The sequence below is a fragment of the Drosophila miranda genome (genome assembly GCF_003369915.1).
Source record: "Drosophila miranda strain MSH22 chromosome Y unlocalized genomic scaffold, D.miranda_PacBio2.1 Contig_Y1_pilon, whole genome shotgun sequence".
Taxonomy (NCBI): domain Eukaryota; kingdom Metazoa; phylum Arthropoda; class Insecta; order Diptera; family Drosophilidae; genus Drosophila; species Drosophila miranda.
The window spans coordinates 26,460,282-26,477,340 of NW_022881603.1; the positions used below are offsets into that span (position 1 = coordinate 26,460,282).

The following is a 17,059-nucleotide window of genomic DNA, read 5'->3' on the forward strand; positions in this document are numbered from 1 at the left end:
TGGCTCGTGGTGCCGCATGAATGGCTTCCGCTGTCTCATGCTCCTGTCACAGTCCTCCTCCATTCGCAAGGCGAGCTGGTTGGCCGATTCGTTGGCACTTGTGTCCCCGAGGGCCTCCCACGTCTCGAGGCTTCTAGCCAGAGCGCTGGTGTTGAGCGTGTCCACGATGTAGGCTTTGCTCCTCGCGCTTGTACACGTCTCCTATTCGCCACCTTGCATTGCGCAGCTGCGAAGGGCTCGCGAGGTCAATGATTGACCCAGCGCTACCCCTGCAGAAGGTTTGCTGGGAGCCCTCGTTCAGCAGCGCTAGGTCTAGCGATGCTAAAGTTTCTAGCAGGATTCGGCCTCTTGCGTTGGTGACTTGACAGCCCCACTCGTGTGCCCACGCGTTGAGGTCCCCGGCGATTAGGACTGCCCCGCGGTTTCTTGCGTCTTCAGCTAGTTCCTCAATGATTCGGGCGAAGGACTCGAGGGGTAGACTGGGCGCTAGGTAGCAGCTGTATACCCATAGGTTGCCAGCTCTCGCGCGCACAAATCCGTCTCCTGCCAGCACATTGCTGAGTTTGCAGGGATCGCCTCCACATGCCCACAGGGCATCTCTGTTCTGTCGGTCGCCCAGGATTCGTTGTCACCTGATTTGTACGGCTCGCTGAGTATGGCCAGGGCCGATTTGAGTTCTCTCACCGTCTGCAGGAGCAGGTCCTGTGCGGCCCTACAGTGATTCAGATTGAGCTGGATCACTTCCATCCTCTTGTTCCGGCTACCTCTCCTAGCTTCGAGAAGGGACACTGCCGGCTTCCCGATTGATGGCCTCTGTCCTCTCGGCCTTTCCCGGCGCAGACGAAGCAGGTTGCCTTGTTTGGACAGTCTGCTATCTTGTGCCCATCGACGCCGCAGCGAATGCAGCACCCAGTTCGGTCCACCGCACTATGGCAGTTTGGCGCAATGTGCCCAATCTCCAAGCACTTGTAGCACCTAGGCTGCGAGTCCTTCTCCTTGATCTTACATACCGTCCATCCCACCTTGACCTTGCCCTTGCCGAGGACCACTTGAGCATCCTTGCTCGGCAGTCCAATTACGGCAGTCTGGGTGTCCCGGTATGATGGGCGTAGGCTTCTCACATTCACCGAGTCGGCTTTGATGGCAAATTGTTCCGCTAAGGCCTTGACAAGGTCCTCCGCGGTTACTAGCGGGTCCAGGTCGCTGATCGCTAGCACCCTCGTCCTCGAGGGTCCCTTAGGAAGCGGGATCGGGTGCTTCGCGTCGTAGTCCAATTCGGCATTTTGGAGGCGGCCTCCAACACGCAGCAATCCAAAGCTATCCAGAAATGGATTCAGTGAGGCCATCGTGCTTTTTTGGGGTAGGGCCTGTTTGCTGGCGAGGGCCCTTATATCTTCCGAAAATTGTTGCTGCTGTATTGCCCTTATGAGCAAATGCGTACCATTTTTGATGTCGATTACGGTAAGTTGACCCTTCGACCGCGCTATGCCTTTGTCCTTGAGAATGTAGAATCGATATATGTAAGCAAAGACGCGCTGCATGGATCCGAATGAGTTTTGAAATTTGCAATCGTACGATACATCCCTTTCGTTTGAAACAACCAATGCTGCATGACGACGTTCTGGTACATCGGTCGGCAATTGCAAGCCTGCAGGCCACTCTGAGCTCTCAAGACGCAAGAATGGTGGTCCAGAGATCCAAAGGCTGCTATCCATTAATTCAGCGGGCGTGGATCCACGTGATATGATGTCGGCAGGATTCAACTTTGTGGGCACGTGATGCCAAGTCATTCCAGCGGTGAGCTCCTGAATCCGCTGAACTCGATTAGAAACAAATATATTAAAATTCAATGGTGATTCTCGAATCCAGGCAAGGGCTATGGACGAATCCGACCAGCAATGTATTTGGCATGGAGCTGATAATCCCTTAACTATGGTGGACACTAGTTCGGCTAATACGAGGGCAGCGGACAGCTCAAGCTTGGGGATAGTCATACTTTTCAAGGGCGCGACTCTGGATTTAGAGCATAAGAGATGACTTTGCACAATGCCAAGAGCTTCCGAACGCATGCATACACAGGCGCCATATGCTGCTTGGCTCGCATCACAAAACGCGTGCATTTCTAATCTGGCTTGCTGCCGAAGCACGTAACGTGGAAACTTAAAGTTTTTAACCATCGACAACTGCGAGGTCAGCTCAATCCAAGTCGTATGTAGATCCTGGGGCAGGCTTTCGTCCCAATTCAACTTTAGGCTTTCGTTCCATAGCGACTGCATAAATATTTTAGCTTTTGTGATGATGGGAGAGATGAGCCCTAGAGGATCGTAGAACCTAGCTAGTGTAGACAGGACCGAACGCTTCCATATTGGGCCTGCAGCGGTTCCGACGTGAGCGAAGCTAAACAGAAGATTGTCCGTGGTGGGATCCCAAACTAGACCAAGCGCCTTGGTTACTTCAGTCCCGTCATGAAAGGTAAGGAACTTTTCGCGATCCGCCTCCGATACGCCTTCCAAAGCAGCGGGTTCATTGGAACACCATTTACGTATGGGAAAACATCCTTTCGAAAGTAGCTCCTTTACCTGCTGACGAATCTTGATGACAGAATCCATGCTGTCCCCTCCAGATATGAGATCATCGACATAGAAATCTCTTCGAACAACATCAGCGCCAAGCGGAAAACGCAACTCTTCATCATTTGCCAATTGATGCATAGCACGAATTGCTAAGAAAGCGGCAGGTTTGGTTCCGTAAGTAACAGTCTCCAACTTGAACACCTGAATCTCCTCCTTCGGGTCATTGCGCCATAGGATGCACTGCACGTGCGTATCGGGATGGGAAACGCGTACACAGCTGTACATTTTGCAGATATCGCCACACAAGGCGACTTTAGAAAAGCGGAAACGAAGCAGAGTTATCAGAATTTTAGGTTGGATGGTGGGTCCAGCCATTAGCGCATCATTCAGTGATACTCCAGACGCTGTTTTGGCAGATCCATCGAACACTACGCGTAATTTGGTGGTTGTACTATCCTGCTTGTGGACGCAATGGTGAGTCAAGAAGTACTGCGGGAGGTCTGACTGCCGCGAGGCTGGCGACATGTGTCCTAAATCACGATACTCCTGGAGAAACTCCATATATTTTGCCTTAAGCTGTGCATTTTTTGCTAGCTTCCTCTCCAAATTGAGAAATCTACGTAGCGCCTGCTGATACGATTCTCCTAATTCCTCTAGACTGAATTTGGTTGGCAAACGCACGGAGTAAGCTCCGGACTCTAGGCGAATGCAGTTTGTGACGAAATGCTGTTCGCAATGAACATCTTCCTCCGAAATTGACGAGGGCGAATAATCTCCATCGACTTCCCAAAACCGCCTTACAATATCGCACAAATTAGTCTCGCAAGCGGAGATGACAGAGGGATCTTCAACGGCTGCTAGCGCCGCACGGGCTTTCTCAGAGTTTTTAATACTTCCTGACACTATCCAGCCAAGTTTCGTCTTCTGCAATGTTGGCAATTGGTCTGACAGTCGAATCTGTCCAACGCACTTTAATTCGAAAAACAAACCAGCACCTATCAACAGATCGACACGCTGGGGCTTGGCGAAATTAGGATCAGCCAGTTTTAGATTATTTGGCATTGGCCAATCCTTTGCGTCTAGGCCGAAGTTAGGCTGCATTCCTGTGATTGAGGCAGTGATAATTGCAGAGAGGAAACCGCGATAGCTTTCGTCTTGAGATTGCAGGACGATGTCCACAGCCTTGCTGGATGGTAGAATTGACTCTCCAATACCGGCGATTTTAACGTGAGACGGGTGAGGATCTAACTGCAGCTGATTGGCGAGTCTCGATGTTATAAAGTTAACCTGAGAAGCGGAATCTAAAATGGCACGACATGGAATAAGCGATCCAAAACGGCCCCTGACATATACGATTGCTGTAGCTAGCAGCACGTTTTGGCTAGGCAGAGATTTTTGACTCGAGGGGGGAGGGCTAATATATTTGCTTGCTACTAGGGCACTTGCAGGATCATGCTGGGTCGATTCCGTGCTCGGCGACGGCAACTCAGCGTCAGCGCCCGACTGCATGTGGAGCAGTGTGTGATGCTTGGCTTGGCAATTTCTACATGCCCCTGACTTGCAGCGTTGCAATGAATGGCCTTTGTTGAGGCAGTTTAGCCATAAATGGCGCTTCTTCACCTCCTTGTATCGAGAAAAAACAGGGAGATCTATAAATGTCTGGCATCGGGATATGTAGTGATCGGAGGATTTGCAATACTTGCATGTTGAGCTATTATGATCGTTAAAGGAGGTGATTAGGGTGCTAGGTTTACTTTCTCCCACCTGCTGGCTAGGAATTGTTACCATAGCCGATCCCAAATTTTCCAGCATCCGACATCTTGCTTCCAAGAATGAGGCCATGCTTGACCACCGAGGCAATCCTGACGTCGGCAAGTTCTCTTCCCATTTCTCCTTGGTCTTGTGGTCCAATTTCGTGCCTATGATGAAGATCAGCAACCCATCGGAAATCTCCTGCGGGGTCGCCAAGGTCTGAAGTGCACGCAAGTGCGAATTGATTTTATCGCTGAGCGCGCGCAAGCCGATAGCAGAGCCCTTCTCCACCCCTTGCAGCCCGAAAATAGCCTTGACGTGTGCCTGAAAATGTAACAGTTTATTATCGAATCGCAACATTAGTAAATTCAACGCCTTGTCGTAATTCTCCTCAGAAAGTTCCAAGGAACGAATCGTATCCAGCGCAGCACCATCTAGACATCCACGAAGATATTGGAACTTTTCGATGATTGGTATACGATGGTCTTTGTGCACCATTGTCGAAAACATCGCGTGGAATTCTGGCCAATCCATGTAGCTCCCACCGAATCGCGGAAGCTGCAACTCGGGCATTCGAGAACGGCCTATACTATTATAGGCGAACAGCGACGAATTCCCCTCGAGAGTATGCCGAGCCGTTGAATTGGCAACATTTACAGTGCGAGCAGCCATCAACTCCCGCGACAGCCTGGACCTAACCTTGACATAAACATTCGAAAAGTCCAGCCGGGCATCATGGGCTAACTGCAGGAAATCCAGCCTTTCAAGGCTCGTTTGAGCGGCATCGAAATCCGCATTCATTCGCTCGATCTGCTCTTAGCGAGCTTGAAGTTCTGCCTCATCTAACTCGGCAAGCTCTTCCTTGGTGAGAAAGCGATCCATGGCCTTTAGTTGGCGCGCGATGGACTCGGCCTTGTGCTTGTAGAAATCTACATCACTCGGCATTGCTGCGTTCGCGACATTGGTAGGCTCAGGTGCTGCCATGTTGAGGTTTTAAAAGAGTCACTCAGCACGACCGAAAAAGACACCCTGTATACGTATAAACGTGGGAACCGCAAGCAAAGGGATTACAGCTAATGCCTTTAGCTGTGCGGCTGTGCGAGCTGTCCGATTCCGCTTTGTACTCCGCTTGTGTGTATTAGTGAGTTCGCTGCACTGCCTACCGCACTGCACTGACCGAATTGTCGCGACGTATGTAGGTGTATGTAAGTGTGTTTTAGCACCGAATTGTGCTTAACCGCCGAAAATTTTCTAGGGCTAACGAATGTCGATCCTGCTCCGATCGCAAAGCGCAGCTTCGCTCGGCTGACGTCGGTAGGCAGACGCAAAGCGGAGATAGCGAAGAGCGAGCTGGCAGAGAGCGTTTAGCAGGGCAAGCAAGCGCAGAGCTTTAACAAACAAATGAGTGACATAGACATAAGTAACAAACAAAATAAGCGGCTGAGGGCCAAGAATTAGGTGCTATTTGGCAAGCAGCTAATCGGCTGGGTTCTGCTCCGAACAGGTGTCTTTCCGTGGAGTGAGGTCCATGCGAGGGTTGACCCTGGGCCTTATGAGCACCAGGGTTCAGAGCCAGATCGGTGCTAGTTGGGATATGAATCAACCAAGCCTACGCAACCACCATAGTGGGACGGCCAGGAAGCGTTAAACGAGGCCTGCCAAGGTTTTAACGAGACCGGGGGCGGTGGAGACATTAACCTATGAGCCATTTCAACAGGGGTTCAGCCTGCCTACTCAGGTCATAGAATGCCGACGCCGTCAGCCCACAGTCGTACGTAACACCTTACTGGTCTCGGTGTTACGGGCGGTATAGTACCTACCAAGGCGCCTATGGCACCGATGGGTCCACTATAAAGGCTTATCCTGGGCATCCCGCGATGGCCGGGAATTTCATCCAGACGATAGTCGCTGGGGTTATACCGCCCTTTCTCGGGAGCCAGCCTCCCGTTAAAGGTTACGCCGCCGTAGCGCTGGGGTTGGCAGGAGGACAGATCCGGGACCCGTTGTGTACCCGATGGCCTCAGAAAGCGCCGATGTGCAGTGTGAGCCTCTAAATATCCCCATCAGTTACACTTTGCCACATCCTATAGACCCTAGGTGAGGGGACCGAGAAGTCGTGGTATACTTCTAGGATGTAAGATGCAGCGCCATCTGCCGGTGCTCGTCTTCCTCTACGTGCTACATAGCAGCGCCCTCTGACGGTGGGACACGCCTGCGATGAGTAGGCTATCGCCGTCTTGTAGCCCTGGTCAGCAGCTGTTGCTCTGATCAGGAAAATAGACATCCATCTTGAGCCGGTGGGAGGAGGAGAGAAACTCACCCCGGGAGCTTCGTGAGTGTTATGAGTGAGTTGGAGTTTGAGTGACAAACCCCAAATTAATTTAGCCATGGCAGATTGCTTTAAAATCCTGATTGACGACCTTCTTGGGTTTGGACACGGTCTGCTTGGACCAGGAGTCCAAAGTAAAGCAAAGGCATCGTATGGGTGGATGGATGGAACTCCCGGATGGGACTTATGTGTTTTTTTTTTTTATATATTCATATACTTATTTATTTGCTCTATAATATATACTATACAATTTATATTTAACTTAATTTAACGGACAAGAGTACTGTTGGGACTAGGGGCCCCGCGGACTGCGGTACTGCCGCAAAGCATTGCTTCGCAGTGGCGTGGACACCTACTTCGTCTGCTCCTTCCGCCTTCTCTCCAAGGACCTAAGCGTTCGCATCACGCTAGAGGCGAACTCCGCGGCCGCTTCCCACACCTTCGGGTCTGCCAGCATCAGCGGCACCAGAGTCTCGGTGCTGACCCTAGACCCTGCTGCTGTCTCCAATGTCTGACGCTCGAGGTCAAACCTGTGGCAGTCGAAGAGGACGTGGCGAGCGTCCTACTCTATGCCTGTGCCACACTCGGGGCACCAGTCCTCTGTCTCGTGGCCGAAGCGCTTGAGGTAGCCGCGGAAGCAGCCATGTCCGCTCAGTGCCTGGGTAAGGTAGAAATCCACCTGGCCGTGCTTCCTTTCAACCCAGCATGCTATGCTGGGGATGAGGGTGTGGTGGGACTTCTGTGTTTTTTTTTTTGTTTTTTTTTTTTTGTATTCTATGACTTTTATTATGCTTTAATACTAGATCTTATATAGGGTTAGCAACTAGTTGTGGGGTCTGGGACTGTGGTTTTTTGGTGGGGTAATGGGGCGTAGCTATGCGGTACGGCCGCAAAGCATTGCTTCGCACAGCCGTTCCTCCTTACTCCTCCGACACTTTCCTTTCCCTCTCCGCTCTCCGTAGTACCCGCATTATAGTGGTGGCGAACCTAGTGGTGGCATCCCACGCCTTGGGATTCGCTACCATGAGCGGCACGATCCCTCCGACGCTAATGCTGGTGGCTAGCTCATCCTCTAGCTGGCGCCTCTCGTACTCGAAACGGTGGCATTCAAAGAAGACGTGGTGAGCGTCCTCCACGATACCTCGACCACATGATGGGCACCAGTCCTCCGTTTCGTGTCCAAACCGCTTCAGGTACGATCTGAAGCATCCGTGGCCGCTCAGCATCTGAGTGAGGTGGAAGTCCACCTGTCCGTGCTTCCTCTCCAACCACAGCTTGGTATCCGGAATCAGCTGGTGGGTCCAGCGTCCTTTAGTCGAGGAATCCCACTTCATCTGCCACCTACTGACGGTCTCGTGCCTGGGTGATTCTCTCTCGACTCCGGTGGGAGGATTGTGGGTGTCCCTGCTAGATAGCTCGTACACCTCGGCCCTTTCCCTCGCTTGCTCTGCTATTGGGACTAGTCCCGCGATGACCAGTGCTGCGTCGTCAGATATGGTTCTAAACGAGCAGGCGATCCTGAAGGCACATAAGCGGTGCGTTGCTTCGACTCCTCGCATATAGCTCGGCACCTTCGTCGCTTTGGACCACACTGCGGCAGCATACAGGAGCTGAGAGGAGACGACGCTGGTGATCAGCTTCCTCCTTGCTTGCTTTGGCCCGCTGGTGTTGAGCAGGATTCGCGAGAGTGCTCGGCAAGTCTGTGCGGCCTTTGTGTTGGCGTACTCCAAGTGCTCTCTAAATGAAAGCCTAGTGTCCAGCATTACTCCTAGGTATTTAAGAGCCCTTTGCGAAGTAATGTCGTGTCCGCCGACCGACACTCGGGCCGTCTCCACCTTCTTCCTGCTGCTAATCAGAACAGCCTCGTTCTCTTGGGCCGCCAGCTGTAATCCAGCTATGGCGAGCCACGTCTCCACGGCACGGATTGCCCCGTTTGCAGCTGCTTCAACTGCTGCAAGGTCCTTGGCTACCACTACGATGGCGACGTCATCGGCAAACCCGACGACCCATCATACATCGTATTCCACAGGAGCGGCCCCAGCACCGACCCCTGCGGGACTCCAGCAGTCACTCTATATGATCTTATCCCTTCGCTCGTCTCGTACAGCAGCACCCTCTCACTGAGGTAGCTGTCCACTATTCTCAGGAGGTATTCCTGGATCCGTAGCCTCCGTAGGGCTTCCATCGTTTTACCCCAGTCCGCAGAGTTGAAAGCGTTTTTTATATCCAGGGTAACCAGCAGGCAGTACTGCTTTTGGCCCGCTCTCCAGCGGGTCCCACTTATTGCATTCTCCGCTATGTTGGTGACTATGCCAATGGCATCCAGGGTTGATCTGCCTTTCCGGAAGCATTACTGGTTGGGCGACAAGCCGCCGGCATCTTCAATGGCACGGCTGAGCCTACGTGCAATGAGCTTTTCGCATACCTTCCCCGCGTTGTCCAGGAGACAAATTGGTCTGTACGAGGAAGGCTCGCCTGGTGGTTTCCCTGGCTTGTTGAGCAGCAGTAGCTTTTGAATCTTCCACCTATCGGGGAAGGTACCTTCTAGCAGACACTTATTGAAGACCTCGGCGAAGGCGGATGGCTGTAGTGCCAATGCCAGTTTTAAAGCCCTATTTGGGATTGCATCCGGGCCTGGGGCTTTTTTGCTGGGCAGGCTCCTACCGGCTTCCCGGATCTCCGCTTCCGTGATCATTTCGATGCCCGTGATCGGTGCGTCGCTTTCTAAGGGGCCTGGACGCCTCTGTTGCTCACTGGGGAACAGGGTGTGCACTATGTCCTCGAGGGTGCTGGGGTCCGTTGGCGCCTTGCTCCCGGCACTTAGCCGCTTCATAACGATGTTGTAAGCCCTGCCCCAGGGGTCTTGTTCCGCTGTGTCGCAGAGCTGGAGAAAGCATTCCCGCTTGCTGCTCCGAATTGCATGCTTCAGTGCCTTCCTGGCGGTCCTATACTCCTCATGCGATGTGACGAACCGAGTCGTGCGTCGCGCTCTCTGCATAGCTCGTCTGGCCCTTAGACACATTGTCCGGAGCCTGTCGATGTCGGCGTTCCACCACACGATTGGCTCGTGGTGCCGCATGAATGGCTTCCGCTGTCTCATGCTCCTGTCACAGTCCTCCTCCATTCGCAAGGCGAGCTGGTTGGCCGATTCGTTGGCACTTGTGTCCCCGAGGGCCTCCCACGTCTCGAGGCTTCTAGCCAGAGCGCTGGTGTTGAGCGTGTCCACGATGTAGGCTTTGCTCCTCGCGCTTGTACACGTCTCCTATTCGCCACCTTGCATTGCGCAGCTGCGAAGGGCTCGCGAGGTCAATGATTGACCCAGCGCTACCCCTGCAGAAGGTTTGCTGGGAGCCCTCGTTCAGCAGCGCTAGGTCTAGCGATGCTAAAGTTTCTAGCAGGATTCGGCCTCTTGCGTTGGTGACTTGACAGCCCCACTCGTGTGCCCACGCGTTGAGGTCCCCGGCGATTAGGACTGCCCCGCGGTTTCTTGCGTCTTCAGCTAGTTCCTCAATGATTCGGGCGAAGGACTCGAGGGGTAGACTGGGCGCTAGGTAGCAGCTGTATACCCATAGGTTGCCAGCTCTCGCGCGCACAAATCCGTCTCCTGCCAGCACATTGCTGAGTTTGCAGGGATCGCCTCCACATGCCCACAGGGCATCTCTGTTCTGTCGGTCGCCCAGGATTCGTTGTCACCTGATTTGTACGGCTCGCTGAGTATGGCCAGGTCCGATTTGAGTTCCCTCACCGTCTGCAGGAGCAGGTCCTGTGCGGCCCTACAGTGATTCAGATTGAGCTGGATCACTTCCATCCTCTTGTTCCGGCTACCTCTCCTAGCTTCGAGAAGGGACACTGCCGGCTTCCCGATTGATGGCCTCTGTCCTCTCGGCCTTTCCCGGCGCAGACGAAGCAGGTTGCCTTGTTTGGACAGTCTGCTATCTTGTGCCCATCGACGCCGCAGCGAATGCAGCACCCAGTTCGGTCCACCGCACTATGGCAGTTTGGCGCAATGTGCCCAATCTCCAAGCACTTGTAGCACCTAGGCTGCGAGTCCTTCTCCTTGATCTTACATACCGTCCATCCCACCTTGACCTTGCCCTTGCCGAGGACCACTTGAGCATCCTTGCTCGGCAGTCCAATTACGGCAGTCTGGGTGTCCCGGTATGATGGGCGTAGGCTTCTCACATTCACCGAGTCGGCTTTGATGGCAAATTGTTCCGCTAAGGCCTTGACAAGGTCCTCCGCGGTTACTAGCGGGTCCAGGTCGCTGATCGCTAGCACCCTCGTCCTCGTGTCTTCGGAAAGGGCTCGTACCTCCGCTACTCCATCCAGTACCGATTCGAGGCTCTCCTTAATCCTTGTTGCGCTTTCTTTATCGCCTCTGTTCAGCTCGAGGAGCAGGTTACCATTTGCGGTACGGCGGACCTTGTTGACGCTCGTACTCAGGTCCTGAAGCTGACCGTCTTCTCTCCGGGTAACCAGGGCCAGCACCTCGCTGTAGGTTTTTCCTCTCGCCGCAACGGGGCTTTCTTCTGCGGCCTCCTGGTTGCGTTGGCGCCTTTTGGCTGCCTTGGTCGCGTGGCGGGAGGGGGGGGGACCCGGATCCACCAGTGGCTGGCTTAGCCTACGCCACGGCTCCGTTTGCGTCGCGGCATCCTTCTTCCAGACTGTCGTTGTCTGCTGCTCTTTGTCCATGCTCATGCTCTTGGTGCTCTGTGAGCATTTTGAGCACAGGACTGCGGCTTCGAGGCCTTCCTGCATGGCGCTTCTGCCCGCTGCTGATGCTTGGCTTGCTTCATTGACTTCCACACTTCCACTTCATTGTGTGTGTATGGAAGTGTAACGTCATGGCAACTCCACCTCCAGAAAAAATGTAAAACAAGCCAATTGATATGTTGAATGATCTAATTGGACACCTTGCGCTTTAGTTGCTTGGCTTTTACCATATCGCCCCATTATCAATTGCAGGTGCTTTTTTTTGGCCCCATGAGTTCTTGTGTGTTTGCGTGTGCATATGTATTCATGTGATGGTTGCTTCACTGTGTCTGTGTGTGATTATGCTCGACCTCGACAAGTTTTCGCTTCGTTTTCGCCCCATCCACTGCGCGCGTGTGTGCCCTCGTATTGGTGTGTAATTGTCATCATTCCTTTTCATATTGTAATTTTTATACCCGATACTCAAAATGAGTATTGGGGTATATTAGATTTGTGGTAAAAGTGGATGTGTGTAACGTCCAGAAGGAATCGTTTCCGACCCCATAAAGTATATATATTCTTGATCAGCATCAATAGCCGAGTCTATTGAGCCATGTCTGTCTGTCCGTTTGTCCGTCTCTATTAGCGCCTAGTGCTCAAAGACTATAAGAGCTAGAGCAACGATGTTTTGGATCCAGACTTCTGTGATATGTCACTGCTACAAAAATATTTCAAAACTTTGCCCCGCACACTTCCGCCCCCACAAAGGACGAAAATCTGTGGCATCCACAATAGCCAGCATCAAGAAAACAATTTCATTTTTTCTCGCCCTATCTCTCTCTAACACACACGTAGCATAGCCGGCTTTGCTTAGAGTAAAACATTAGCGCCTAGATCTCATAGACTATAAAAGCTAGAGCAACCAAATTTGGTATCCACACTCCTTATATATCGGACCGGGACGAGTTTGTTTCAAAATTTCGCCACACCCTCTTCCGCCCCCGCAAAGGATGAAAATCTGGGGATATTCACAAATCTCAGAGACTATAAAGGCTAGAGTAACCAAATTTGGTATCCGCACTCCTGTTATATCTCACTTTAAAACGTATATCTCAAAATTTCGCCCCACCCCCTTCCGCCCCCACAAAGGACGAAAATCAGTTGCATCCACAATATTGAGAATACGAGAAAACTAAAAACGCAGAATCATAGATAATGATCATATCTATCAGATTGCTGAATCTGAATCAGATCAGATCATTTTTATAGCCAAAAGGAACAAATCAATTTGCACTGGCTACGTGCCCCCGACGTCACGCTCAGACTGATTATACCCGATACTCAAAATGAGTATTGGGTTTTATTAAATTTGTGGTAAAAGTGGATGTGTGTAACGTCCAGAAGGAATCGTTTCCGACCCCTTAAAGTATATATATTCTTGATCAGCATCAATAGCCGAGTCGATTGAGCCATGTCTGTCTGTCCGTCCGTCTGTCCGTCCCCTTCAGCGCCTAGCGCTCAAAGACTATAAGAGCTAGAGAAACGATGTTTTGGATCCAGACTTCTGTGATATGTCACTGCTACAAAAATATTTCAAAACTTCGCACCGCCCACTTCCGCCCCCACAAAGGACGAAAATCTGTGGCATCCAAAATTTTAACGATACGAGAAAACCAAAAACGCAGAATCGTAGAGAATGACTGTATCTTTTAGACTACAGAATCTGAATTGGATCGTATTATTATTAGAGCCAGCATCAAGAAAACAATTTCATTTTTTCTCGCCCTGTCTCTCTCTAACACACACGTAGTATAGCCGGCTTTGCTTAGAGTAAAACATTAGCGCCTAGATCTCAGAGACTATAAAAGGGAGGGGAACCAAAGTTGGTATCCATACTCCTAATATATCGGACCGAGACGAGTTTGTTTCAAAATTTCGCCACACCCCCTTCCGCCCCCGCAAAGGGCGAAAATCTGGGGCATCCACAAATCTCATAGACTATTAAGGCTAGAGTAACCAAATTTGGTATCCGCACTTCTGTTAGATCTCACTATAAAACGTATATCTCAGAATTTCGCCCCACCCCCTTCCGCCCCCTCAAAGAACGAAAATCTGTTGCATCCACAATATTGAGAATACGAGAAAACTAAAAACGCAGAATCATAGATAATGACCATATCTATCAGACTGCTGAACCTGGATCAGATCGGATCATTTTTGTAGCCAAAAGGAACAAATCAATTTGCACTGGCTACGCAGCCCCCGACGTCACGCTCAGACTGATTTTCTGTCTCTCTCGCACGCACTCTTTGTCGTGTCGTTTAATATTAGCGGCGTCTGCCGGAGGAGAGTTATACTGACTTAGTATCGGGTATAACCGTAGAGTTGCGGTGTCCGCAGCAACTCACAACGTTCCCCCTCGTTTTTTACTAGGACCAACGGGGAAGCATAAGGAGACTCACTATGACGGATTACTTTCTTTTCTAACAGATCATCTACTATTTCAGCTACTTTCTCTCTCTCATGGTAGGATAAACGACGCGGAGTACAATGAAATGGTGTTGTTTCTGTTACACGAATCTGCATCTGATACTTTGGTGGTGCTTTAAAGTCAAATTCTTTGTGTAAATAGTATGTCTTAATAACTTCCCTACACTTTTCTGCAAGAGTGAGGCCAAATTCGAAACATACGTTAATATGTTCCTCTTCATCAATCTCTACCGACGCACAAAAGTTACTGAATTCGTCGCCTTGATTCATATTCTCGATGGCCATTTTGTCATTCCTTGAGTTTTCTTGTGTCTGATTTTTAAATGGATTAGAACGTTTGATTAGCTCGCTTCTTTCTGATTGATTACCATCTAACTTATCATATAGTCTTATGTTAATATTATTTTTACGTTCGGTGAATAAAGACGCGCAGGTTAAACTAATAGCTTTTTGCTTTAACGAACTTAATGATGTGTGTTGCTTCGCATTGATATTTTTCTTATGAACTAATTTTACTTCAATAACTTTAAGGGCATCGCGTCCCAACAATACCGGCAAAGGCAGCATGTTATCATCTACGATGTTTAATAAAACGATATATTTCTTTGTGCAAAATTCAATATGGCACTTAAATTTTCCCAATATGGGAATTGGTTGTCCTCCTAGTCGATAGTATTTCCTAACTTCATTATAGGCTTCAAATATAGCCGACTTCGGTATCAAAGACTTATGAATAAAACTTACAGGGCTACCTGTATCAAATAGACTAAAAATACTGACGCCTCTTTGTTCACCAAACGGAAGTCATAAAGTGATTAACTGAACAGCCGCTAAATCGTCGTTGTTTTTTTCTCCTGGTCGCTCCTCATCTTGAACTGCAGCTACCCTAGTGGCCATCTTTCGTGGCACTGCGAATATAGGTGGCTGGTACTCCAACAGTTAAAACATGCCCCATCCGGGCTCTTTTGCTGACTGCATTCCTTCATAACGTGCCCAAATTGCCGACAGTTGTAGCAACGCATTGCGCCACCACCTTGCTGCTGCCCAACTGCCATACTCACATTTAGTTTTCCCTTTGTCATACCTTCGCTACGAATTGCTACGACGCCAGGAGCTCTTCTGACCTTTTCATAGGTGACCATCTTGTCACGCAACTCGTTGAGTGTGCTGCAATATAGCATGGATGCTGCCATGCCCGTCTTGTCCTGCAGTCCCTCTACGATGAATTTGACCACATCGCTCGTGGCCATGTCTGCTTGCGACGCTATGCTGCACATTGCGACGAAATATTGCAATGCGCTTTCATTATTTGCAATTTTCCGTGCCTCCAGTCGCTTTCCAATGTCCCACGCTGTCACTTTCTGCTCAAAGACGTTGAGCAATTCTGCTCGCATCAATTGCCAAGTCAAAGGCGCCACATGGTCAATGTACGCCTTCGCCGATCCGCCTAGCAGCCGCTTCGCTAATATCCAGCATTTGGACTCGGACACGCCATGGAAATTCATAATGTCCTCAAAGTTACTTATCCAACTGGTTACAGCCTGGTCGTCATCTCCAGAAAATGGACGGATCAACGCCTCAATGTGTGTCAAGTCGATGCAATCTCTCGGCGTTTCCAACTCCATAGCCTCTTTCTCCGTTTTCAATATGCTTAATTTGAGATCAGCTACGCGCTTGCGAGAAACGTACAATTGTACGTTCAATTTCGGTCAATTTCGAACAAGCGTTGTCTTGTCTGCACATTTTCACCATATTCTTCTGGCGCCGCTTTTACTGCGTGTTGTGCACTACGGTTGTCTCTATCTATCTCGCGCTCAACCGGGACTGCAAAAATGTCTGCCTGCATAGTCTCGTCTGCGCTTGGCGCCGTATTTCCTAGCTCATGCGTGTCTTCCATGATTTTTTTCACTGCTGTACGTAATTGGTGTATGTTGGCATCTTGATCAAAATATACGTTTTGCCTACGCAATATGTCGCTAAGTTCACTTTTGGTTTTCGCTCTTATGTCTGCATAGTTCATCGCAGAGTTTTTTATACCCGATACTCAAAATGAGTATTGGGGTATATTAGATTTGTGGTAAAAGTGGATGTGTGTAATCGTCTCCGACCCCATAAAGTATATATATTCTTGATCAGCATCAATAGCCGAGTCGATTGGGCCCTGTCTGTCTGTCTGTCTGTCCGTCTGTCCGTCTGTCCGTCCGTCCGTCTGTCCGTCCCCTTCAGCGCCTAGTGCTCAAAGACTATAAGAGCTAGAGCAACGATGTTTTGGATCCAGCCTTCTGTGATATGTCACTGCTACAAAAATATTTCAAAACTTCGCCCCGCCCACTTCCGCCCCCACAAAGAACGAAAATCTGTGGCATTCACAATTTTAACGATACGAGAAAACCAAAAACGTAGAATTGTAGAGAAGGACTATATCTTTAAGACTGCGGAATCTGAATTGGATCGTATTATTATTATAGCCAGCATCAAGAAAACAATTTCATTTTTTCTCGCCCTGTCTCTCTCTAACACACACGTAGCAGAGGCGGCTTTGCTTAGAGTAAAACATTAGCGCCTAGATCTCAGAGACTATAAAAGCTAGAGCAACCAAATTTGGTATCCACACTCCTAATATATCGGACCGAGACGAGTTTGTTTCAAAATTTCGCCACACCCCCTTCCGCCCCCGCAAAGGACGAAACTCTGGGGATATTCACAAATCTCAAAGACTATTAACCAAATTTGGTACACACACTCCTTTAAGATGTCACTATAAAACGTATATCTCAAAATTTCGCCCCACCCCCTTCCGCCCCCACAAAAGACGAAAATCTGTTGCATCCACAATATTGCAGATTCGAGAAAACTAAAAACGCAGAATCATAGATAATGACCATATCTATCAGATTGCTGAATCTGGATCAGATCAGATCATTTTTATAGCCAATAGGAACAAATCAATTTGCAGTGGCTACGCAGCGCCCGACGTCACGCTCAGACTGATTTTCTGTCTCTCTCGCACGCACTCTTTGTCGTGTCGTTTAATATTAGCGGCGTCTGCCGGAGGAGAGCCATACTGACTTAGTATCGGGTATAACCGTAGAGTTGCGGTGTCCGCAGCAACTCACAACGTTCCCCCTCGTTTTTTTTTTTTGTGCAAACCCCACACCTGATATGTAAACTTTTAATAGCACGGTTTTATTATATGTTCTTCTTTCTTGATCGTCGTATTCGA

The 17,059-nt window shown here is 49.9% G+C and overlaps 1 protein-coding gene across 1 annotated transcript; it reads right to left on the bottom strand.

The window, feature by feature from the left end:
* Nucleotides 1–605: 605 nt before the first annotated feature.
* On the bottom strand, nt 606–11,387 carry LOC117190934. Its single transcript, XM_033395933.1, has 2 exons — nt 10,933–11,387; nt 606–1,217 (listed from the first exon to the last, which is right to left on the bottom strand). Exons 1-2 carry the CDS (start codon nt 11,350–11,352, stop codon nt 738–740), a joined length of 900 nt encoding a protein of 299 aa, XP_033251824.1. The 5' UTR covers nt 11,353–11,387; the 3' UTR covers nt 606–737.
* Nucleotides 11,388–17,059: the final 5,672 nt, after the last annotated feature.